The sequence below is a fragment of the Xyrauchen texanus genome, chromosome 7 (genome assembly GCF_025860055.1).
Source record: "Xyrauchen texanus isolate HMW12.3.18 chromosome 7, RBS_HiC_50CHRs, whole genome shotgun sequence".
NCBI lineage: Eukaryota > Metazoa > Chordata > Actinopteri > Cypriniformes > Catostomidae > Xyrauchen > Xyrauchen texanus.
This window is the reverse complement of record NC_068282.1, coordinates 47196342-47223242: the sequence shown is the minus strand read 5'-3', so window position 1 is coordinate 47223242 and position 26901 is coordinate 47196342. Positions and strand designations below refer to the sequence as shown.

The 26901-nt window shown below is 37.6% G+C and overlaps 2 protein-coding genes across 2 annotated transcripts in view; both read left to right on the top strand.

The window, feature by feature from the left end:
- LOC127646143 (neurturin) overlaps nt 1–6277 on the top strand; it is a 28974-nt gene extending 22697 nt beyond the window's left edge. The window contains exons 3-4 of the mRNA XM_052129593.1: nt 307–478; nt 5508–6277. Of these exons, the coding sequence (XP_051985553.1) occupies nt 307–478; nt 5508–5923 (588 nt within the window). The 3' untranslated portion in view covers nt 5924–6277. The remainder of the gene's footprint in view (nt 1–306; nt 479–5507) is intronic.
- Nucleotides 6278–13212: 6935 nt separating this feature from the next.
- LOC127646758 (DNA repair and recombination protein RAD54-like) lies at nt 13213–26519 on the top strand. Its single transcript, XM_052130621.1, has 18 exons — nt 13213–13469; nt 13594–13677; nt 16583–16687; nt 16903–16963; nt 17336–17471; nt 17558–17627; nt 19838–20126; nt 22094–22218; nt 22465–22615; nt 22768–22894; nt 22980–23054; nt 23189–23319; nt 23501–23611; nt 24585–24708; nt 24796–24874; nt 24952–25131; nt 25932–26095; nt 26221–26519. Exons 1-18 carry the CDS (start codon nt 13467–13469, stop codon nt 26420–26422), a joined length of 2217 nt encoding a protein of 738 aa, XP_051986581.1. The 5' UTR covers nt 13213–13466; the 3' UTR covers nt 26423–26519.
- Nucleotides 26520–26901: the final 382 nt, after the last annotated feature.

Below are 26901 nucleotides of genomic sequence, written 5' to 3'. Positions count from 1 at the left end.
GTTGTGCACGACAACGCGGAGACTCACAGCATGTGTTGGCTCATGCTACTCTCTACGATCCACGCACAACTCACCACACGCCCCATTGAGAGCGAGAACCACCAATCGTGACCACGAGGAGGTTACCCCATGTGACTCTACCCTCCCTAGCAACCGGGTCAATTTGACCTCAAAGATTAGATTTCAACAAAATGTCAACGTGTTTTACACTAGATGTCTGCTCTTTCTTTATAGTGATTCACATTAGTAATGCATTACATTTTATACTTCTATATTCTGACTTTTGCTCTCTTCTCGTGCTTGTAGGTGATTCTGTTAGTTGTTGTGTGTATTCTGGGTCTGATTGATGGACATTACCTGCAGGACGAGACACAGGAACCCCACACCAGCATACTAGGAACCCCTTTGACCTTTCCAGGCCGACCCAAGAAGAACGCAGACCAGTGGCTGAGCAAAGCACCCTGGGCAGGACTGCATGGTCTGTACCCCATAGACACTGTATTTTAAAGCATATAAGGGAGACTGGGGCTAGTTGTCATATATATATATATATATATATATATATATATATATATATATATATAGACCATTTCAAGGACTGTTCGTTGGTGACGTCATCGTTCCAGGAACATTTCTTGCTTGTCAAAACAGAGACTATTTAGCAGAGACAGGCCACTTCTATTAAAATGAATGGGAGAAATTAGAACGCCCAACGGTCAACCCGCCTTACAGGTAAAATAGCCAATCACCTTTTAGATACAGAAATCACCTGTCAATCAACTCAATAACGCATATGCAAAGAGGCTTTATTTTAAGGACCCAGAAATACATCTGGACCATTCTAATTCCTGTGTTTTTGTTTACATTCTTGAAATGGTCTATACTGTATTGTTAAATTACTTGGGGTAGGCTATTTTTGGAAGTCAGTTTCTGTATAGGCACACATCGTAAAGTCTTGACTACTTTTATTAGTATAATAATTATATTTTATAATAATGAGTTATTTAGAAATAAACCTCTTGTTAACTTTCCCATGTGATATCTACCGTTCACTTCACTTAAGAAGTCACATCCAGCTTTAACATATTTGCAAAACCTCTTATTACATTTGGAGACTTTACATCTGTACCGACAATAAAATGAACCCATCAAAGCATTTGCTGTTATGTGTGATGATAGATGTGTGCAATTTCCAAATGATATGCTGTCATAAAATGTATATCAAAGGTTGTGTAGCAAACCATCTTGCCAGTTCTGCAGCAGGTAGAAGCCCATTCATCTTCACCAAGCTGTCGTAGGTGTTTCTCTTTTATAGTTCTGGGTCTTAATAGTGTTTGCACTGTAATTGTTTCGTTTAACTACCAACTTTGTCTCAGATGTTTCTCCTACTATTTTAGTCTCAGACTATTTTATGTGAAGTGATCTCAAGCGTCATTGCTTTTAGATTTTCACACCTGTCAGAGGTTTGAATCCTTTGGGACTGATGCGTTACACTTTCAGTGTACTCAAACAAAAGCAAAAATACTCCACAAAGCCTTAACGGCCAAACGAAACCAGTAAGGAACTTGTCTGGGTCACATTTCACCCCACAATCAAAAGAATGAAATAAGACTTTATATTTAGCAAAGAAAAAGAAGCTTATTTGTAAGACCATTAAGATTTATTTTGCATTGTAACATTATTTTTCATGACAATTAAACACATCCCACCACCCAAATTCTCCTTACTGTATAAAAAAATATTTATAATAATAATAATTATTTTTAAAAATAATATATAATAATATATAATTATATATATATATATATATATATATATATATATATATATATATATATATATATATATAAAATGCTCTATTTTTTAACATTATTATAAATATAATAATGTAAATTTAAATATAAAATATATGATTTTATAAAAACATAATTCTAAAATTATACAAATAATTGTTTATTATTTACATGTTATTATTTTTAATATATGTAATATATGTCATTTATGCTCATTTAAATAAATTAAATAAAAATAAAAATATTAAATGTAAAATAAAATGTAAATATTTAAATAAAATAATTACAGTATTTTGAATTGTAATATATTAAAGAATACTGTATTGTATTTGTGAATCACAACAGTGAATAATAAAAAAACAATATTTTTTGGTCATGAAAGTTATGTTATATAGAAAAACAAATCGATTTAATTTTCTTTATGTAAAATATAATGTATTTTTTATGATTTGGGAGTGAAATGTGACCTAGACGTGTTTCCGTGACATTCACCCTAACACCTTAAAGTCACCATTTATGGAGAAACCCTTTTCAGATGATGTTATTGTTATGTCACTGTCACTGTGACTGTCAGCATCTTGCTTCAAGGCAAGTTCCTTTTCTTCTCTATTCTTCTATTTTTATTTTAGTCCATTCTGTGTAAATAAAATATTTGTTTACATAATAATGCAAAAAAAAAAAAATGTGTGGAATGCAAAGTCAGATGAGGATTACAGGCCTAAATTATTTTATTGTAAAATGTAAAAATGCTACAGTAAAAAAAAAACAGTGCTCCTTTTGAACTGGGCAGGACGTTTTGAGTTCTGAAAGTTACAGCATGTTATCATTGAACATCAAGCTGTTTTATCCCAAAAGATAAAAGAAAATGTAATTCCTTATTATTAATGAAATGACCCATTTTATGCTGAAATCTCAGTGTTAACATGATGCCATCATTGGTGTTATGCAATATAGTATTATTCCAAACCTCCTCCGTGCAGGTTTTGACACAGCAAATTGCTCTCTTGGAAGCAAATTACCCCAGTCTTTGCCTGAAGAAACTTTTAATTCATATTCCTAGTTTCTCCTCACTGACTGACTTTAAACAAAAATCTATAAACAGGATGTAGCATGTCAGGGGTTGTGTTCAATGCTGTGTAACTCTGCAGCATGAGTTGTACATACAGTACAATAACAGTCGAGAGTTGTGGTGATAATGTGCCCTGCCAATAACGTAAAGAATTTTACAGTGGTGTGAACTCGGTTGAGAGGCATTTACTGTTACACAATCAGCTGTTTAGGTGTGAACCAGGGCCACTGGTGTTATCACCTTTTGAAATGTCAGTGTTACATTACAGCGGGCATCGGATGGGCCTTGTACAGTCAGGAAGGATATTTTAATGCATCAGAGACACGTGCTACCAGCTGTCCTCTCTGGAGAGGAGCTTTTAAATGGATAGTTCATGCAAAAATGAAACTTTTGTCATCAGTGACTCACCCTCATGTTGTTTCAAACCTTTCTTTTTTAGAAACACAACAATAGATCTGTTACATAAATGAAAGTGAAGGGGGAGTGGGGTTGTCAAGCTCCAAAAATACAACAACAACAAAAAAACACACCATAAAAGTAGTCCTTACATTATGTGTGTTATACCTGTATATTGATACGGTTTAATGGGTTTGTGTGAGGAATAGACCAAAGTCATTATTCACTGATAATATGGGTCACGTTCAGGTTTGACGGCAATGATGTGAAAAACCAAGAACACTTAATGTCATTAGTCAAGTTTAGAATTGAATTTATGCCAAAAGTCTGAATATTGCAATAACAATTTGCCAGTAAAGCAGCGTTTCCATCCCGTGTTTAAGAAAATAAATTTGTCATTCATGTGGAAATGGCGCAAAATAGAAATAAAAAAGGACGTAAAACCCACTGTGGCTCTTTTATTAAATTTTTAAGCAAATTATGTATTCGCATGGCTTGTTAAGGCAAAGTTACAGGACTTTTAGATGCGTGTCTATTAGGGGTGTGCAGCAAAACCATTATCTGTATTTGTAACTGTATTCGGAGAGGACTGGGTGTGGGCGGGGCTTAAACCGGAAGTGTGCCAAAACTAAATGAAACGCCCATTTTTAAATGTTACTCTCACATTTATAGTTTCTATTAATAAAATATACCCATTAATAATATTATTAATAGCCTAATAATAATAATATAATATATAATAATTGTATTATTATTATTATAATAATTATTATTATTATTACTACTATTATTATAATACCATTATTATTTTAAAAAAATATAGCATTTTATAATTTATTTTCTTACCCAGATGAAACTGAATTTGTTGGCCACATTAACTGTGGAATATGTTGTTAACTGTGATTTATCCTGGTATTTCTGAAATGTCACCTGGCAAAATGTGAAATGTCAAGCACACATTTTGCAGTGAATTATAAATACAAATGAAAGAAATTAAATCAATAAAGCCTTGAAACACCCTTATTTAGTCAAATAATAATAATAATAGGCTTATAATAATAACAATGTTTTTTTTTTTTTTGTATCCCTTTTCTCCTCAATTTGGAATGCCCAGTTCCCAATGCGCTCTAGGTCCTCGTGCTGGCGCGGTTACTCACCTCAATCTGGGTGGCGGAGGACAAGTCTCAGTTGTCTCCGCTTCTGAGACCGTCAATCTGCGCATCTTATCACTTGACTCGTTTTGCATGACACCGCGGAGACTCACAGCATGTGGAGCCTCCACGGATCCACGCACAACTTACCACACGCCCCATTAAGAGCGAGAACCACACATCGTGACCACAAGGAGGTTACCCCATGTGACTCTACCCTCCCTAGCAACCGGGCCAATTTGGTTGCTTAGGAGACCTGGCTGGAGTCACTCAGCACACCCTGGATTCAAACTCGCAACTCTAGTGGTGGAAGTCAGGGTCAATACACGCTGAGCTACACAGACCCCCCAAAATCCTGCTTTTAATACAATATACTGTATCCAAATATTAACCATGGTTTTATAAATAGATTAACCATGGTTAATCTTGTGGTTACTCATGTTACCATGGTATTTGTAGTCAAATCAAAATAACCACAAAAATATGACAATAATTGTATTTTATTACAATAGTTTTTTAGTTTTTGTTTTCCTGTATTAGTAGGCCTACTATGGTTTTACTACGAATATCAAGGTTAAAATATGGTTATTTTAGTAAAACCAGGATACATTTTTTGCAAGGGAATTCAAACTATTGCTATATATTAATTAAATTATATAATAAACCAACTTTGATCATGTGAATGACCATTTTTGAGGAAAAGCCCTGAACATTTTTGGTGTTTATAGATTTTTTTTAGTCATTTTGGAGACTGACAGTCCCAATCCCCATTTACTTTCATTATATAGAAAAGATCGGCCAGGTTATTCTTCAAAAATTTACCTTTTGGTGTGCCATGGAAGAAAAGAAGTCCAGGGGTTTTCAACAATATGTGGTTAAGTAAATGACATAATTTAAATATTTGGCAGACCATTCTTTAACACTTCCCACTTTTTTATTTAAATTGCATTTATGTCGACACAAATAAATATATATTTTTTTTAGTTGATGATAAAGTGCAAATTGGAACAAACATGTATCAAACTGTAACAGACCGAACTTTAACTAAATATACAATTTTTTTTTTTACTATAATTGATGTGTTTTATGTTTCTTTAGTGGCTGAGGAGGGTGAGGGACATAGAATCCGGTGGCAGCGTTCCTCTACAAACGTCTCCAGTTTGAGGAAATCCCCTAAGGACCGAAAGGAACGTCGTAACCGGACACGAGGTCGCACCAGTCAGGACTGTCGTTTGGAGAAGAAGGAGATGAGGGTGCGTGACCTAGGGCTTGGATATGACTCGGACGAAATCGTGATGTTCAAGTACTGTGTTGGGACGTGCATGAGTGCCCGCAGGAACTACGACTTGGCCCTGAAGGTGCTGACAGATAATGGCAGCATTCCAAGCCGCAAGGTGAGCACCCATCCCTGCTGCAGGCCCACACGCTTTGAGACCGTCTCGTTCATGGATGCACAGACGAGCTGGCAGACAATCAAATGGCTTTCAGCAGCCAACTGCAGCTGTGTGGGATGAGAGAGACAAATAAAACGCAACCGGTGAAATCAATCCAAACCTACGGTTCAATCCAAAGAGATTCCTTAGTAATTCCTTGGAAATACTCTGAAAGGAAACAGCGATGCAGCGTTCCTAGTGATGCCCGTATGGATGCTGCAGTCGTAGCTATTGTGGCTAGGGTGCATACACAGTGGATCTTGTACCGTGAGGAACCCCAGGAACCATAAGAATAAGGGATGACCTGCAGGGTAGAGGTCACCTTGCCATGAATGCTGGTTTTTGGAGTCTGCAGAGGAGATGCAACACCTCCTCTGTCCTCAGCATCTCCATTAGAGAGCTAAAAAACATTGATGGGAGTCCTCAGATATCTGCTCCGAACTGCAGTTTTCAAATTGAAGGAACTTGAAGGTCTACTTTTCACATTTCGGCCTCTTATAAGGCAGATATTAAGAATTATGTGGATACCATGAAGTTTCATTGTAACAGAACTGAATGTGCTTATTTATAGTTTATCATGCGACATCATGTCGAAAACAGGCGCGATGTGACAAGTTTTAAGCTACACAACACGACGTGACACAATTCCAGCCAATCAGAAGACTTTTGAGGTTTCATAGAGCACAACAGATCTTTTTCAGCCATCTTGGTTCCGGAAGTATTATTTGCATTCATGTTTTCCATAGGGAGTGTGCGATCACTGCAGAGCTCTTTTGGTGCACTTTGCCACAATTGTCTTTTTGGTGGATTTTTCCCCTCGGGATCATGGGTAGTGTAGTTCTTAGTCTCCACTATTAAACGAAATTTAAAATGAACTGATGGCTTCAACAGAAGCATTTACCAACCTCAGAGCTCACGATAGGTCTGTCTTTAAAGGTTTGCAAGTTATTGTTAAAAATCTATTTTCCTGGGGGCCTGGGAAGCTCAGCGAATATTGACGCTGGCTACCACCCCTGGAGTCGCGAGTTTGAATCCAGGGTGTGCTGAGAGACTCCAGCCAGATCTCCTAAGCAACCAAATTGGCCCGGTTGCTAGGGAGGGTAGAGTCACATGGGGTCAACAGAAGCATTTACCAACCTCAGAGCTCACGATAGGTCTGTCTTTAAAGGTTTGCAAGTTATTGTTAAAAATCTATTTTCCTGGGGGCCTGGGAAGCTCAGCTAATATTGACGCTGGCTACCACCCCTGAGTCGCGAGTTTGAATCCAGGGTGTGCTGAGAGACTCCAGCCAGATCTCCTAAGCAACCAAATTGGCCCGGTTGCTAGGGAGGGTAGAGTCACATGGGGTCAACAGAAGCATTTACCAACCTCAGAGCTCACGATAGGTCTGTCTTTAAAGGTTTGCAAGTTATTGTTAAAAATCTATTTTCCTGGGGGCCTGGGAAGCTCAGCGAATATTGACGCTGGCTACCACCCCTGGAGTCGCGAGTTTGAATCCAGGGTGTGCTGAGAGACTCCAGCCAGATCTCCTAAGCAACCAAATTGGCCCGGTTGCTAGGGAGGGTAGAGTCACATGGGGTAACCTCCTTGTGGTCGGGATCAAGTGGTTCTCGCTCTCAATGGGGCGTGTGGTAATTTGTGCATGGATCGCGGAGAGTAGTATGAGCCTCCACATGCTGCGAGTCTCTGCGGTGTCATGCACAACGAGTCACGTGATAAGATGCACGGATTGGTGGTCTCAGAAGCGGAGGCGACTGAGACTTGTCCTCCGTCACCCGGATTGAGGCGAGTAACCGCGCCACCGAGGACCTACTAAATATAGAAATAAATTATGAGATTTTAACTTTCGAAACCAGACTGTTGTGCTCTATATGTGAAGCATGACATTGGACCAATAAGATTCTGCTGTGGCCGTGGGGCTACTGACAGAATGTTCTGTCACTCATCACAGTTGCTGCTGGTTGGACACAAATGCAGATTTACATGCAAGACATTTGATTGATTGTTGTAATATTTTGTCGCGCCTAGTTAGGACATGATGTTATTGTCGTAAGCGCTCCCTCTCTTACACACAAGTTCACACAAACACACACATACTCAACTAGCCAGTAGTTTTGATGCCAGATCCAGTAACCTCTATTGATGCAATTTCAAGAAATACCTCTTTAACTTATAGTGTGTGGAATTTTTTCATACAGTGATCCTGAAAAAAGTACTTTTTTAAAGCATCAACATTGTTATTTTTTATCAACCACTGCATGAGTGGTATTCTGTTTTTCTGTAGTTATTTGAAATGAAAATGAATGCTAAAATAAAAACAATTTCAATTTCATGGCTCTAAAACACTTAAAATAAAATAAACTGTATATTCACATTTTTAGTATTTAATTTGATGTGAATTAAAATGAGGTCTTAAAGCATACATATTCTTTTAACATATAAGTATAACTAATATACATTTCAAAATGGTTTTCACATTTCAGTAGACACAAAAGTTAAATTGACGCTCACGAACAGAATCTAGATGCTCACAAACAAAACTCCCGTTCGCCTGAGGAAGTCACCACACAAACATCTGGCTGCTTTTGTCGGTTGACAAAATATAAATAGTGTCATATCACTTTATATATGCATGTTTTATGGTGTTAAAGGGAAAGTTCACCCAAAAATGTCAATTCTGTCATCATTTACTCATCCTCATGCCATCCCAGATGTGTATGACTTTCTTTCATCTGCTGAACAGAAACAAAGATTTTTAGAAGAATATGTTAGCTCTGTAGGTCCTTACAATGCAAGTGAATGGTGACCAGAAATGTAAAGCTTCAAAAAGCACATAAAGGCAACATAAAGTTAATCCATACGACTCGAGTGGTTTAATCCATGTCTTCTGAAGAGATATGATAGGTGTGGGTGAGTAACAAATCAATATTTAAGTCCTTTTTTTACTATCAATCTCCACTTTTAAACAGCCGTGTTAAGCGCTCGTCTTTGTAAGAGTCCTTCTTCTTTTGTTTTAGGAGATTTGCATTCTTTGTGCATATCAAGTCAAGTCAAGTGGTTTGTATTGTCGTTTCAACCATATACAGTTAATACAGTACACAGCAAAATGAGACAACGTTCCTCCAGGACCATGGTGCTACATAAAAACAACAAAGGACCAACACAGGACCACATGAGACTACACAACGAAATAAAATACCTATATATACCTATATAATCACCACCTACTGAACAGGGAGAGTTGATAGTAAAAAAGGACTTAAATATTGATATATTGAAATATATCTGTTTTACGCCCACACCTATCATATCCCTCCTGAAGACATGAATTAATCCACTGGAGTCTTTGGATTCATTTTATGTTGCCTTTATGTGCTTTTTGACCTTCAAATTGTTGGACCTTCTTGACTTGCATTGTATGGACGTACAGAGCTGAAATATTCTTTTAAAAAACTTCATTTGTGTTCAGCAGAAGAAAGTAAGTCACACACTTCTGGGATGGTATGAGATGAGAGAACTATGGGTAAGCAAAAGCATAGCTTTGCTCTTTTAAATCTGTAATCTACAGTCCTCCAGAAGTTCACACTCCTCTATTCGGGTTCTCACTGTCGCTGTTTTAATCACATATTTTACCTTAATTTTTACAGACACTATTACTACCTGGTTACTACCATGATTACACACAATCTCATTGGTGAATCTAACGAAACCTGTCAAGAACATGTCCCAGACATATTTTACCCTAAAATCAAAAGAAATTGGAAATGACACTTTGCTTATAGGAGCAAAGCCCTTTCTTTCTTTGTAGCACAATTGCTTTGTTTTTGCATTGTGACATTTTTTTAATGACAAGTAAGCACCCCTCATTCTTATTAGCATAATGCATAATGGTTACATATTATTTCATTTGTAAAGTACTTATGTGTTCTTATCATGGTAGTATTTGTTGCACTTCCTTAAATGTCTGATGATTTTAAAAATCCTTGCATTACAGTGTTGTTAACTTAACATTGAAAATCACCATGGAGAATAATGGTAATTACAAAACAAAGCATTATGTTAATATGAATTTGGGGAGAAATTGTTCTTAATCGCTTACGAACTAATAACAAAACTCAGGATATTATTCAGTGTAATAGAAATATTATTCAACAGATTTTGTTTGGACTTCTTTATCTTTTGTTTAATTTTCTTGCAGTGTTTTGTTCTCTATTCTGTGTCTGATAATACTAGATTAACATTTCAAGCTTTTTCCCAACATTTGAATAATGGCAGACGATAATGTACATGTTTTCTAACTTTTATATCATTAGCAATAATGTTGTTGTGATAATGTGGGAAGTTTCAGTCAGTTTTGATCAATTGAGAACTGAGGAAACAGGATTTGATCATTCATGGCTGTACAGTCGAACATCTAAATGAGTTTCCCAGCGATGCAGTGAATAGTGAAAGATGACCTCACCCTTTGGATGCTATGCATCTCTTGCTTTATTTAAGGGTAATTACTACTATTGTTTGATGTATGTATTTATTGTAGTGTTTTTGTATACATGTTATCATAATTATATTTTATTTATAACGTGTACATACGTGGAATTTATTGCTCAGATTTTTATACAAATGATGCATTTAAAGAAAGAAATACAGTGTACTCTTTGTGTGATCCACGTGTTTCACTTTGTTTGGCAACATTCACGTACGACTTAACAAGGGATTTTTCACCATTGTCGCTCACTCACAATTCCCTCTAAAACACACAAACACAAAATAAACATAAAAACATAACCCTCCTAGCCGAACTAACATGTTCAGAAGAGATTGAAACAAATGTTCTCACAATAGTTCACCAGTTTTATTTGCTATTCAAATGTACCCATCACTGTAGATATCTCAAATAAAAAGAAATTGTTTACTCAACTTAAGCTTATGTTGTTATTATTCCTACTAGTTTTAACTAAGGTACCGTTACTCTCTAAACCCTAAAGTGTTCCTTAAACATTACTTGAAATGTCACATTTTGGAATCATGACTCAAATATATAAACTTTGGCTTTGAGTACTACTAACTCAAAGTTACCAAGTACCTGTGTGGAATACCCATAAACCCTTGCGCTTCAATAAATGCATGTTTGGTCATGACAAGGGAACTTATGTAGAAAATAATAATTGTTATTTAAAAATGTATTTAGTTTGAATTCTGATGACTATTGTTCTTGTTTTGTTGTAGCTGTTTGATAATTGTGAAGTCACCATGAGGGTGATTATTGTTTCCTTGGAGCCCGTTATGTTCAAGCCATTCTTCTTTACTCAATTGTACTTTACAAACGTGCAGATTTATGTGCACTAAGAAGTACTGAGGAGAATCCAATGTGTTACGTGGCATAATTTCCCTTATACTGTATAAGACATGTTATAACCCAATTTAAATAGTTACATAAAAACAGCGATCCTTTTATCACAGATGAGTTAAGTTGATTTGTAACTAGATAACGTTACTTAAAAAAAATGAAGGTTTGTTTACTTGAGCAAAGTAAGTGTGCTTACTTAAAAAAAAGCATGCAAACTGATTGCCTTGAACAATCCAAGTAAGGTCATCTAATTCAATTTTACTGTTTAAAAAGTCCTGTTTTTATGGGCAAATACAGAAATTAACTAAATGTCGCCGAAAGTGACATTAAAATGTTGGGGCCAATTTCTGCTATTTTATATGTCTTCAAAGATTTATATACAGTAGGTCAAAACATTCTAGGTAGTTATGAGATATAATACATTATATCAAATGTATTCTAGTGTTTATTTTGTTATGATATCTTGTGCATTATTTACAGCTACTTTTGTATTTGATGTCATTGATTTTATAGCTAAGACTCATTAACTATTCAGATTTTATTTCATTCAGCTTAAGTAAATTACACATATGAATGACAGAGTCTCTAATCATTTAAATGTCAATTTGAAACATTACAAACCCATATTTCTGCAGTGTCTCTAAACCCATTTATTTATTTATTTTACACAAAAGAGAAGATGAATAGTTTGTAATTTACAATATCTCACTCATGAGTATCCTCAACGAATGACAAACTTCCATTCAAACTTCCCTGGCTTGCTCCAACTTCAGGAGTTGATTGGCTTTTATGACGTCAGCAGCTATTTCTAACCCTACTGCGCCATCTGGTGGCCGGTTTGTTTAACTGACTTCAACGATTTGATAAATATTGATTAAGGTCCTAAAAGAATGCTAAAAAACTCACTGCTCCACTGTAGTCTCTAATAGTCAATTCAAGGGGATTTAACGATTATAATGATTCACTTTATTTTTCAACCCTTTGCAGCTGTATAGACAAATACATCTAGAGAAACCTTAGCAGCAAGAAGTGTCTGAGAATAGAATGTTTAACAAAAATGTTAAAGTCCTCATGACATGAGGAATCAAATTTCCCTTGATATTTTGATATAAGAGGTCATTGTACTATAAAAAAATATACTGTACGTTTCAGAACTCAAAACTTACCTCCTCACTGCAATTAAGAGCATTTGTTGAAACCGAGCTTCAAAAAAGACTCGTTCTCGACTTCCTCCACATTGTGTGCCAAACTTTGATAGACATTTGCATAGACGCAAATGTCTATCAAATCTATCACTGATCTATATATATTCTTTAAATGCTCCAGGCTATAAATATAGATCAGTGATCTGACCGCATCCACAACAACACATCAACACTTGCTTTACCTAATCACTTCCGTAGCCCCGCCCAGTAGCGATGAGCAGAGAGATTATAAGCAGAGAGTAGGTCAGTCAAAAGCAGAGAGCCAATCAGAATAGTGGGCATGTACTGTCAAGTCTTAAAGGAGAAGCAGCACCAAAACCGAGTGTTTCTGACAGAAATTATAAAGAAATTATATATGTCATGACCTTTAACTTAGTAGCCAAGTCAATGCATATACATGTGACTTGCTACTGTAATTGTAACTTAATGCATATATATATATATATATATATGTACATATATATGCATACATATATATATATATATATACATATATATATATATATATATATATATATATATATATATATATATAAATTGTCATGTAATTAATTCCAGGCTAAATCTTGAAATCATGTTAACATATAAATAACAACAAATGCTCTGAGCTATAAGCATATTCTTTACAACTCTAAACTATATATTCTTCTTTTGGTGCTAAAAAGTTTTGTCAAATAATATAATGTAATAAAACTTGCTAGAAAAAAATGCTAGAATACAATAAACATGTTCATTCTTCTTCCTTTCCTCGTTGTAAGCGCGCCATTTTTGAAACGCATAAAGCTTAGTTTGTCCCTTTCCGCTCGCCATAGAGCGGTTTAAGGTACGCTGCTAGTGTTTCATAATTGCAGCTTTGTTTTCATTTGTAACGAAAAAATACAATTATGTGTTAAATTAAAGAACTGTGTATCGTTTGAAACGACAGTTTTGATTTTTTAATTTCGTGATACCGAGGACTGTAGCGCGTGGATGGACATAAGAAGATAAAAGAAGATTTGACAGAGAGATTAGCAAATGCACATTCATTCATTTTTGTTTATTTATTTAAATCAGATTAATTTCCTGATTCAGAATGGTAGGTTACAAATTGAATCTCCAAAATGTGGCAAAAAGTAGTTGCACAGAATTGCTCCAGTTATTGCTCCTGTCCATGTATATAGTTTGCATTTATTATCTTCTTTATTTATGAATTACTTCAGAGGAGAAGTCTAGCACCCAGTCAGATGGCCAAAAGGAAACAAGGAGAAGATTCAGATGATGATGAAGACTGGGACCAGAACATTGTGAGTTTTTAATAGTTGTAAATATTACATTTTACCTGATGCATCTTTAAAGTCTATTTCTATCCATTCACGCTGTTATGATCCATCCAAAAATATTGTTACCTTTTACACTTAGTAATGAAAGTATTTTTTTAAATGCTTCTATGTCTTTATATATTTGATTTATGACTAGTTTAAAATGGATGATAAAAGTAGGAAATCTTTAGGTACCTTTGAGATACACTTGAGGACAAAAGTTTGGAATAATGTACAGATTTTGCTCTTATGGAAAGAAATTGGTACTTTTATTCATCAAAGTGGCATTCAACTGATCACAATGTATAGTCAGGACATTAATAACATGAAAAATTACTATTACAATTTGAAAAAAAACTAAAATGTTCAGAACTTCTTAAACTACTTCAAAGAGTTCTCATCAAAAAATCCTCCACGTGCAGCAATGACAGCTTTGCAGATCCTTGTTATTCTAGCTGTCAGTTTGTCCAGATACTCAGGTGACCTTTCACCCCACACTTCCTGTAGCACTTGACATAGGCGTGGCTGTGCTGTCGGGCAATTCTCACACAACTTACAGTCTAGCTGATCTCACAAAAGCTCAATGGGGGTGAAGATCCATAACACTCTTTTCCAATTATCTGTTGTCCAATGTCTGTGTTTCTTTGCCTACTCGAACCTTTTCTTTTTGTTTTTCTGTTACATTTCTTCCCATAATGCACCCCTGAGTCTTCTCTTTACTGTTGTACATGAAACTAGTGTTGAGCGGGTAGAATTCAATGAAGCTGTCAGCGGAGGACATGTGAGGCGTCTGTTTCTCAAACTAGAGTCTCTGATGTACTTATCCTCTTGTTTAGTTGTACATCTGGTCTTCCACATCTCTTTCTGTCCTTGTTAGAGCAAGTAGTGCTTTGTCTTTGAAGACTGTAGTTACACCTTTGTATGAAATCTTAATTTTTTGACAATTGCAAGCATTGTACAGCCTTCATTCCTCAAAACAATGATTGACTGACGAGTTTCTAGAGTTTTTTACATCAGTAATATCCTGAATATACTTTGTGATCAGCTGAATGCCACTTTGTTGAATTAAAGGGCCAATTTCCTTCCGAAACAGCAAAATCTGTCCATTATTCCAAACTTTTGGCTGCCAGTGTAATTACCTTTATCTTGTGTTGCAAAGGAATTATTGTGAAGAAAGTTAATTATTATAATCTTATTTTCAATAAAAAATAAATGATTTTTGCTAGGGATGGGCATGTTTCAATAATGTTTTATTGGAATATTTGAGCTCATAAAAAAACAAATACTCTATTATTAGTTTAAGTTAATTAATGAGAAAGAGACACATTTCTTTAATCGTCAAGGTTGCGTCACCATTTCAAAACAAGTTTTGTGTTGAAAACGTTTAATTAAGCAATGCGTGTAAACAAAAAAGTATAGAACAAAAGCATTTAAGCTCACCCAAAGTGGAGAAAAAGAAACCGCTAATAAAGTAGACTGCCACAATTAATGTACAGAATGTACATAAGCACTCAGCATATAATGGTTAACATGTTAGCATGTATCCTGCCATGTTCTTGTTGAGAAAAACAAGCATCATGTCATGTCAAAACAAGCAGCCATGACATGACATGACATGCTCGGGTGAAAGTCAGGCAGAGAAAACACGCTCTGCCGGTGCGTTGTGCCGAAATTTGACTCCCTACCAGATTTTGACTCCCTGCTACCTGATTGGTTGTTATCCGTAAAGCCTATCCCTACACCTACCCCTAACCTTAACCATAGTAAGGAGTCATTGTCCCTGCTGTCGACTGCTGTCGTTTCTCATTCGACTAGTCAATACTGACGGTTCAGTGTTTGAACCGTCAGTTCAAATATGATTTATTGATCTCCTGATAATGCTTGCACATGACATGATGATCATTTTGATCAAAATAATTCCAAACCTCGCTGAGCCTGGAGGCAGATGACGCCATACTCTCATCAAGTGTGATCAACTTGTGTCCACAGCACCACCCAATGTATTCAGTTATAACAGCGAGTTTTATTCTGGGTGTTCAGGATTTAATGTGCATTTCACTGTATTTACAGCCAGCGATGCGAATACTTGAGGATTCAGCTGCTCGTGCACATCCCTAATTTTTGCTTTGCGATTTAAAGGGATAGCTCAAATGAAAATCCTCTCATCATTTACTCACCCTCTTGCCATCCCAGATGTGTATGACTTTCTTTTACAAAGATTTTTAGAAGAATATTTCAGCGCTGTAGCTCCATACAATGCAAGTGAATGGTGACCAGAACTTTAAAGCTCAAAAAGCACATAAAAGTAATTCATAAGTCTCCAGTGGTTAAGTCTATATCTTCAGAAGAGATATTATAGGTGTGGGTGAGAAACCGATCAATATTTAACTTTTTTTTTGTAATTATAAATCTCTACTTTCACTTCCACTTTATTTTTTTTTGGACGATTTGCATTCTGCATGCATATCGCCACTTTCTGAGCAGGGAGGAGAATATAGAGAATATTGTAAAAATGGACTTAAATATTGACCCGTTTCTCACCCACACCTACCATTTTGAAGATATAGATGTTACCACTGGAGACATATTGATTACTTGTATGCTGCCTTTATGTGCTTTTTGGAGTTTCAAAGTTCTGGCCACCATTCACTTGCATTGTATGGACCTACAGAGCTGAAATATTCTTCTAAAAATCTTTGTGCTCAGCAGAATAATTTAAGAGAGTAAGTCATACACATCTGGTATGGCATGAGTGTGAGTAAATGATGAGAGAATTTTCCTTTTTGGGTGAAATATACTTTTAATAACTTATGCATAAAATATTTTTGAAGTACTGTACATGTATGATCATGAATACATGATGTGTGATGGACTGTATTTACTCCCGCAGGCATCAGACAGCAAGAGAGACTGTCGAGAAAACTACATCTCTCCTTACAGGAAACCCCTGACACAACTCACCAACAGGCCTGTGTGTGTGGATGGCAACGAACATGTGAGTTGTTTTAAAAAACATGAACACACTATGTGAAATACTGTTTGTAATTTACATTCATAATGTAATGTATTTTCTAATGAAACCGTATGTAGAGCAAGACTTGATTTTATCCATCAGGAATGGATTAGATCATGAAAAGTGTGTGTTACATGTCAGAATGGAACCAGGTTGATTTGGATTGTTGACTGATTGATTAAGTGTATCTCGTACAGGAAGCCTTCATCCGCAAGATCTTATCAAAGCCATTCAAGATTCCCATCCTAAATTATACAGGTAAACACTGAACGTTTTGTTACATTTTCATTCTTGTGTATGGAGTGGTGGTGGTGTAGTGGTCTAAAGCACATAACTGGTAAACTGGTAATCAGAAGGTTGCTGGTTCGATCCCCACAGCCACCACCACCATTGTGTCCTTGAGCAAGCCACTTAACTCCAGGTTGCTCCGGGGGGATTGTCCCTGTAATAAGGGCTCTGTAAGTCGCTTTGGATAAAAGCGTCTGCCAAATGCATAAATGTAATGTAAATGTAATATAATGGTGTTATTAACTGCCTTTCCTCATTGGCTGATTTAAGAATGACTCACTCTGTACTTCGTGTGATAGTCCAGCATGTAATTATATAGATGCTTGTGTTGTTTGTGTTTAGGCTCATTGGGTCTGCGGGCTCTGGGATTGAGGCGGGCTGGTGTGAGGAAAGCCCTTCATGACCCATTTGAAGATGGAGCTCTGGTTCTGTACGAACCGCCTGCTATCAGTGCTCATGACCTCATCAAAGCAGACAAGTCTGTGACATTCTGATGATAGTCATTTATATTTCTCTAGCCGCTGAACAATAACATGTATGACTTTGTTTTTTGCTTGTTTGCAGGGAGAAGTTACCAGTGCATGTGGTTGTGGATCCAGTACTGAGTAAAGTGCTTCGCCCCCATCAGAGAGAGGTATGATCTTACTATAGAGAGATAGTGAAAAATGGTCGTCCGATATGGCTGGTTCAACGGCAAAAGTGAAATATAGATAATAATATAAAATTACGGCAGAGTAGATGCACAGATAGTTGCTGAAATTACCGCTTTTTACACAATAATTATTAAAACAAAGATAAAAAAAATAAGAGCAAAATATTATCCATTAACAAGATAAAAACGGAAACTAATACCTCTGTTATTTGGCCAAATCAGTGGAGTCATCGTCCCAGAAAATGGCCAAAAAAAACAATCCAATATATTAGTAGATGGATAGTTAGGTTACATTAAATACTTCTGGGAAATTCACGTCTTGCGCTGTGACATGCAAAACTCCATCTAAAACCATTTTAAACAGAATTATGCGAATTATTTTATAATTATGCATGCCAATTTTATGGCCATGTTAATTTAGTGTTTATATGAAATATTTGTACTTTAAGAAATTCATTTGTCACACTGCAGGACCATTTAAAATAATGCAAAAAGGCAAAAAAGTGATAATAAAAATTATGAAAAGCTAAAATGTATAAAATAAAAAGCAGTTTCCCACAGAATTCTGCTTTTTTAGCGGGGAGCTCCTCGATATACTATTTTTGTAGCCTATTTAAAAGTTTAACGTTTACATGTTTTAATAAAATTTAAAATACAATTTACTACAAACAACTGTGTTGCAAATGTGTTTATTTAACTACACATTGTCATGGCAAGTTACAACACAAACCTTATACATAAAACAGTTATTCCTGCATTTTGATTCGTTCGGAGCAATACATTAAAGAACCGGCTCATAAAAGTCAATTTCAGATGAATCCTGATACACAGCGGCAAATCGCAAGTTAGTGAGTCATTTGTAGTAATGCATCAAAAGAACTGCTTATTAAGAGTCATTTGTCAGACGAATCCTTATTCAAAGAGACAACTCGCAAGTTAGTGAGTTGTTTGGAGTGATTCATTAAAAGAACTGCCTATTAAGAGTCATTTGTCAGACGAATCCTGATTCAAAGTGACAATTCGCAAGTTAGTTAGTCATTTGGAGCAATATATTACTTGAACCGAGTAAGAAGAATTTGTCTGACAAATCCTGAAATCTAAGCGACAATTCGCTTTAGTAAGTGGTTTGGAGTGATTCATTAAAAGAACTGGCTCATAGGAGTCATTTTGCAGATGAATCCTGATACAAAGCAATAACTCGGAAGTTATTGAGTTGTTTGGAGCGATTCAGTAAAAGAACTGGCTCATAAGAGTAATTCATGATTTTAACGAAATTAGTCATGCTTTATGTTTCTGAGAAAGAAGGACATGTAATTTTGCCATGATTTTGCAGTATGCCAACAGCCAAATCACCGTGTAGTTCTAGACTGAAGCTAAGCAGGGTTGAGCCCAGCCAGTACCAGGATGGGAGACCTTGGGGAAAACTATGGTTGCTGCTGGAATAGGTGTTAGGAAGACCAGCAGGGGGTGCTCATCCCGCAGTCTGTGTGGGTCGTATTGCCCCAGTATAGTGATGGGGTCACTATACTGTAAAAAAAGGCACCGTCTTTCGGATGAGACGTGAAACCGAGGTTCTGACTCTCTGTGGTCATTAAAAATCCCAGGGCACTTTACGAAAAGAGTAGGGGTGTAACCCTGGTGTCCTGGCCAAATTCCCCCCATTGGCTCTTATCAATCATGGCTTCCTAATAATCCCCATCCATTAATTGGCTCTATCACTCCACTCTCTCCTCTCCACCAATAGCTGGTGTGTGGTGAGCGTACTGGCGCACTATGGCTGCCGTCGCACCATCCAGGTGGATGCTGCACACTGGTGGTGGTTGAGAAGAGTCCCATTCACTGTAAAGCGCTTTGAGTGTAGTGTCAAAAAAAAGCACTAAATAAATGCAACATTCTTCACGTTGAATTCAGGCTGTATGATCACAATGACTGAATTATAATTTCTTTTGACGTGGCACTAGAGATTCGTTAGCGGCAGAGTACCACTGCTGAACAGTGGGGCAGGAAACACTGTCCCCTACACATTCATTTACATTTTAACTAAAATATTAAGATTTAGATTTAATAAATTCTGACATGTTATGCTTCAACTACCCATATAACTAATTAAAACTGTCACTGTTTGGGTTGATAATCACTACTTGAACTGATTTGTATAAGTGTATTAATTACTTTCTTACGTTCTTGTGTAGGGTGTAAAGTTCCTGTGGGACTGTGTGACAGGCAGGCGGATCCCTAACTCATACGGCTGTATTATGGCGGATGAGATGGGACTGGGAAAGACCCTGCAGTGCATCACTCTTATGTGGACTTTACTGAAACAGAGTCCTGATTTCAAACCTGAGATCGACAAGGTCATCGTGGTGTCTCCCTCCAGCCTCGTGCGGAACTGGTACAATGAAGTGGGCAAGTGGCTCGGTGGACGGGTACATCCTGTTGCTATCGACGGCGGCTCCAAGGATGAAATAGACCGTAAACTTGGTATTAAAGTAGTTCATGTAGTACATCAGTAGTTGTAGACCAATATCATCTTCATCAGTACTTTTGTCTTATTTTCCAGAAAAAATAAGATAATTATAAGAATACACAAAGAGTCTTTAAAGGTCAAAATATTCATTTTATTGGACGATGTGCCAAGTTAAAAGTAATGCCCAGTTAAATGTCTCCCAATTTGGAATGCCCAATTCCCACTACTTACTAGGTCCTCGTGGTGGTGCGGTTACTCACCTCAATCCGGGTGGCGAAGCACAATATTCAGTTGCCTCCGCTTCTGAGACCGTCAGTCCACGCATCTTATCACGTGACTCTTTGTGCACGACACTGCAGAGACTCCCAGTATGTGGAGGCTCATGCTACTCTCTGCGAACTACACACAACTCACCACACGCCCCATTGAGAGCGAGAACCACTAATCGTGACCACGAGGAGGTTACCCCATGTGACTCTACCCTCCCTAGCAACCGGGCTAATTTGGTTGCTTAGGAGACCTGGTTGGAGTCACTCAGCAGTAAATCTTTATTTTTCATACTTTTCAGTATCCTCAAACACTGTTTTAAAATAACAAAAAAGATGCAGTGTTTTCAGACCTTGAATAATGTTCATATTCATTTTTAAACGACACAATACTAATGTTTGAACTTGGGAAGAGTTCAGAAATCAATATTTGGCAGAATAACCCTGATTTTCATGCACCGCTTTCATACGTCTTGGCATGCTCTCCACCAGTCTTTCACATTGCTGTTGGGTGACTTTATGCCACTCCTGGTGCAAAAATTCAAGCAGCTCTGCTTTGTTTGATGGCTTGTGGCCATCCATCTTCCTCTTGATCACATTCCAGACGATTTCAATGGGGTTCAGGTCTGGAGAATGGGCTGGCCATGATCTGGTGGTCCTCCATCCACACTTTGATTGATCTGGCTGTGTGGCATTGTCCTGCTGGAAAAACCAATCCTCAGAGTTTGGGAACATTGTCAGAGCAGAAGGAATGAAGTGTTCTTCCAGGATTACCTCATATGTGGCTTGATTCATCCGTCCTTCACAAAGACGAATCTGCCCGATTCCAGCCTTTCTGAAGCACCCCCAGATCATCACCGATCCTCCACCTGGTCGTCTAATGGTTAGACGGAGACCTGGAGAGGCCTTCAAGCCACAGTGTCTCGCACCCACTGTGAAATTTGGTGGAGGATAGGTGATGATCCGGGGGTGCTTCTGCAAGTTTTTCCACCAGGAGTGGCATAATGTCACCCAACAGCAATGTGAAAGACTGTTAGAGAACATGCCAAGACACATGAAAGCTGTAATTGAAAATCAGGGTCATCCCACCAAATAGTGATTTCTGAGCTCTTCCTAAACGCTGCATCTTTTTAGTTATTTTGACCAGTTGACATTGAAATGGCCTGTGTCACTTATTAGAAAGTTAATATTCTTATTCTGCTGTTGAAAGTAATCCAGAGCACGTCATTTTATAATTCGCTAGCGATCTAGGAACAGCTGCGCCCTGTTTGATTGACAGGCGGCGTATATGTGTGTGTGCTGAACATGCGTGTCTGTTCAGTTTTGACAACTGAAATGTTGGTATTGTGATAAGGTCGCAATACTTTATTGTACATGGTAGATGTTGCTTTAAATGATGATGATGGAGGCTTTCCTTTATTTGACTATCATACGTAACATCAAATAATTATCATATGACAATAACCTCCTTCCAAAGTCAGTGAGTAATTATGTTCAATAACCGTGATTGGGATTTGTGCCATAATCGAGCAGCCCTAGTTTGAACGATGCTGCATCCAAGTTCAAGACAATGTCAACAAAAACGTACTGAGTGCACCTTTAATTTGAGTGTTTTCTTACACAATAGTCTGTTGATCAACCATCAGCTTTCCTCTTACGTTATACTGCTGAATGTCTGTTAGCCAGAGTCAGTTTTTTTGCATTTATTCTTTCAGAAAACTTCATCTCCCAACACGGCTTGAGGGTGCCGACTCCAATCCTGATCATATCCTATGAAACGTTCCGTCTGCACGCTGAAGTCCTGCACAAAGGCAAAGTCGGACTGGTTATTTGTGACGAGGTAACCTATTTAGAAAAGAACTGATAATATCTCCGTTCCCAGAAGTCATGGAAATCTCTAGCGATTTAGTGAATAGGAATTTTCTACTTGTGCTCAGCTTTAAAATATTTGATTGCCTAGTAAAGACTCTATGTAAGTGCAATCTCAATTAAATGTCCTTATTAAGAAGTTAAGCGCTGTGTAATGTTTGCCGGGGATGTCCATTCGGTTTGTCCAGTATGGCAGTATCTCTGTTATTTGTTTTAGGGTCACAGGCTGAAAAACTCAGACAATCAGACGTATCAGGCGCTGAATTCTATGAATGCTCAGAGAAGAGTGCTGATATCTGGGACTCCCATACAGAACGATTTACTGGAGTATTTCAGTCTGGTGCACTTTGTCAATTCTGGTATTCTCGGTAAGAGACTTGTAGAGAACTGCATTGAAATCTGTTTTTCGTCGAATATTAATTATCGACATTCAGCCGGGGACCAAAAGTCTTGTGAAAGTTTGTCTATTTTCACATTTCTTTTTTGTAATTAAAGAAATTAAATGCATCACTTCTCCCAGGCACAGCTCAGGAGTTTAAGAAACGGTTTGAGATTCCAATCCTTAAAGGTCGTGATGCTGACGCCAGCGATAAAGGCCGAGCTGCGGGAGAGGAGAAACTTCGAGAACTCATCAGCATTGTTAACAGGTGAGTGCTGGTGAAACCCGTCCATCAAAGACACCTATCTGTATCACCCCCTACAAATCATATACACTGTGTTTGTATTGTTAAGGTGTTTGATTCGGCGAACGTCAGACATTCTTTCCAAGTATCTACCTGTGAAGATTGAACAAGTTGTCTGCTGCCGGTAAGCGACTGAAACGATGCACTTGTTTCTGAAATGGCATGTAGATCTTAAAGTGTTTCATTTGTCTTTGCCTTTTGTCATTTTTCTGCATTGGAAGGTTTAATGAATATTTTGTGTGTGTTTTTGTCTGTCAGATTGACTCCTCTGCAGAAAGAGTTGTATAAGTTATTCCTGAAACAGGCCAAACCTGTTGAGAGTCTGAACACTGGAAATATCAGTGTGTCCTCTCTGTCCTCCATCACATCACTGAAGAAACTCTGCAACCGTGAGCATTGAACACTTTACCTTTGACCTTTTCATCAGTGTAGAGATTTCCAAAAATGTAAACTTGCACATAAAGACACACTTAGATCAGCTTCACTGCCTGTGAGTTATAAGTTGTTATATGAAAACTTGTCATGCTCACTTTTAATAAATTAAAGTCTGTTTTGTTGTCTTCCTGTTAGATCCTGCTTTGATTTATGAGAAGTGTTTGGCAGGAGAGGAGGGTTTTGATGGAGCAGTGGATCTCTTCCCCCAAAATTATTCAACTAAAGCAGTGGAACCACAACTCTCTGGTAAACTCTTAGTTATAAGTTTGCTTCTGTTTACCGTCTTGTTTCTACTATTGTTAATTAGGGTGAAATTCATTTAATTGAAAATATTTGTTCCCAGGAGCTCATATTTAGTGCATTTATTTATACATTCAGCACATAATATTCTTAACCATATAAAAGCACACAACGTATTGTTAATTTTTGTCAAATACTTCAATTTAAACAATTATTGGAAGTACATTTTAAATCTGAAAAATTATGAATATTACTAAAAAAAAATAGATCAACATCAAATTCAAAGTCTTTAAACTAGAACAACAAAGCTACATTTTAAATGGGTTGGGACTCACTGAGGCCAGAGGTGGAGCTGCACCATGGGACCCACTGAGGCCAGAGGTGGAGCTGCACCATGGGGCTCACTGAGGCCAGAGGTGGAGCTGCACCATGGGACCCATTGAGCCCAGAGTTGGTGCTGCGTGCAATCATGCCCATATCAGACTGTGCTCCATAATGTCTTCAATGAGAGGCCATATCGTTTTCAGAGGTTTCGGTAACAAGTCAGTCCATTTTAGCTTGATTTAAGAGTGGGCTTTTTCACCCTTAGATTCTATTGCCATTTCAGGTTCTGGAGTTGTTGGACTGCTTTCACTACATTCAATGCCGTTTACTTTTTTATTAGAAACATCTTGTCTTATCTTCACACAGAACCACATTTGACTGGGAGAATAAAAATAACATCTTCAAATCTTAATGGTGTCTGCAGGACAACAAAACCCAATTTTATGCAAAATCTGTAACTATATTGGCCGAAAATAGAATGTAATGAAATGTTCAGATATTGCTAAATTCATACAGGGGCCTTTTCACCTGCACATTTTAAATGTCTCCTGCATTCTTGCCATTTTTCTGCTGCATTTTTGGCCCCAAACCCCCAATAATTTCGGACCTTGATTGAATATGTTCAGTATTTAAGACACGCTGTGTCTTATTTCAGGGAAAATGCTGGTACTGGACTATATCCTAGCGATGACCAGGAGCACAACAAGTGACAAAGTGGTTCTGGTCTCTAACTACACACAGACTTTAGATCTTTTTGAAAAGCTGTGTCGGACTCGGAGGTGAGAGTTTGAACTAAAAATCCAACATCTGTATTTTGATCATAAATTCGGTTTTAAAATATCAGTCTTAATGTCCTTCATAAACAGATACCTTTACGTGAGACTCGATGGAACTATGTCCATCAAGAAGAGAGCCAAGATTGTGGAGAGATTCAACAGCCCCTCTGTAAGAGTATTTACCACTCAAGTTGTGTGTTCAGCCTGTTTTATTGGGTAAATAACATTTTAATTTCTGCCTTACAGAATCCAGAGTTCATATTCATGCTCAGTAGTAAGGCTGGAGGTTGTGGCCTTAATCTGATTGGTGCAAATCGTTTGGTGATGTTTGACCCCGACTGGAATCCAGCCAATGACGAGCAGGCGATGGCCAGAGTGTGGCGAGATGGACAGATGAAAACCTGCTACATCTACAGACTGCTGTCGGTGAGTTGCAAAAGATGTTTCTTCAGCATTTTAAATCGTTTATTATGTTTCAGGAGTGTTGGTTATTCATGTTTTTGAGACGTTATAGACATCAGAAATTAGCATAATTAATTCAGATTCAAAGTAATGTCCAGCATCATCCAATCACTGTCAACCATGTTTAAATAAAATGATCCATTATAAATGTTGAATCTATGTACTGATGATCATTGTCCCATGTGTGTCAAACATGTTGAGTGATCCAAACATCATCTGCAGCCTGAAACTGAACTTTTGATCAGATTTTAAGAGTGAATGCACTTAACTGCATAGAGAGCTATAGGATGCACCCTTGCTCCCTATTTAGTGAATGACTAATGTGTGCTGTTTGTCTGCACTGGTCTCAGAACAGTTCGAAATGCACCTTATTTTCATCCTAACTCCATATAAACCCTCTGAAAGCTAAATTTTTCAACTTTTGGATGGACTTTCATTGATTTCCAGTGTGATAATTCACAGTAAATAAAGGTTTTCTAAGAAAATAATTAGTGTACATTGTGTTTAGCAATGTGGTGTTTTGCGATAAATCGCTAATCGCTAGATAAATCTAGTCTTTTGCCTCAAACTGGTTTCTCACCATATATAGTTTTGTTGGTGTTTCATCCAAAGACAATCTCTGCTGTGATCGACGTCATGTTGTACTCCATGCATCGAAAGTTTAACCCTTTACTGACAACACAGATTCTTCTGAACTGAGATCAGTCGGTTTAAATTCATTTAAATTATACGTTGTGTATAGCGAAGATTTTTTCCTCATTCAGACAGGGACCATTGAGGAAAAGATCTTGCAGAGACAGGCTCATAAGAAAGCCTTGAGCAGCTGTGTTGTAGATGAGGAACAGGACGTGGAAAGACATTTCTCTCTCGGAGAGCTACGAGAGCTTTTCTCACTCAATGAGGATACAATCAGCGACACACACGACAGGTAAAAACACCAGCAATGCATTTTAAGGCATCATTGGCGTGCTTCAGACATAAGGGCTGTTCCTAAAATGTACGCATTTATACATTAGTTTTCTTGTAACTCCTTAATGTTTTGTTTTTGGCCAGGTTCCGCTGCAGGCGCTGTGTAAACGGTCGACAGGTGCGTCTTCCTCCAGAAGACTCCGACTGCACCAGCGATCTGTCCAACTGGCAGCACTGTTCAGATAAGAGAGGACTGAGAGACCCTATGCTGCAGGCATCCTGGGACGCGGCCGTCACGTTTGTCTTTCACCAGCGGTCACACGAGGACCAGAAAGGAGTCATCTGAGCGTCTGATCTCGGAGCAGTTGGAGTGTTTGTTTGTGTTATATTTATTTTGTCATTTTTATAACAAATGTATCTATTCCTATCAGCGTCATTAAAAATAACTGTACCAAAAGTGTGTGTGCTTCTATACAATTTACACAAAAGTCAGTTCTGAAGATGTGTATGTGAAATCACATTTGTATTTGCTTTAATGGGAATGGTCTTTTAAAGAAACAGTCCACCCAATGATTTCTCAGCAGGAAACCGATGGAGTGCGTACTCCAGGTAGGTAAGGAGGTATTGCCCCAAGTGAAGGAGTTCAAGTACCTCGGGGTCTTGTTGACGAGTGAGGAGACAATGGAGTGGGAGGTTGGCTGGAGAATCGGGGCAGCGGGGGCGGTATTGCACTCGCTCTATCGCACCGTTGTCACGAAAAGATAGCTGAGCCGGAAGGTAAAGCTCTCGATCTACCGGTCAATTTTTGTTCCTACCCTCACCTAT

What these genes read in the sequence shown, in the direction of transcription:
- LOC127646758 (XM_052130621.1), top strand. An exon ending in CTCATCAGCATTGTTAACAG is followed by an intron (nt 22,895 to 22,979) that starts GTGAGTGCTGGT and finishes TGTATTGTTAAG; the next exon opens with GTGTTTGATTCGGCGAACGT. An exon ending in AGTGGAACCACAACTCTCTG is followed by an intron (nt 23,612 to 24,584) that starts GTAAACTCTTAG and finishes GTCTTATTTCAG; the next exon opens with GGAAAATGCTGGTACTGGAC.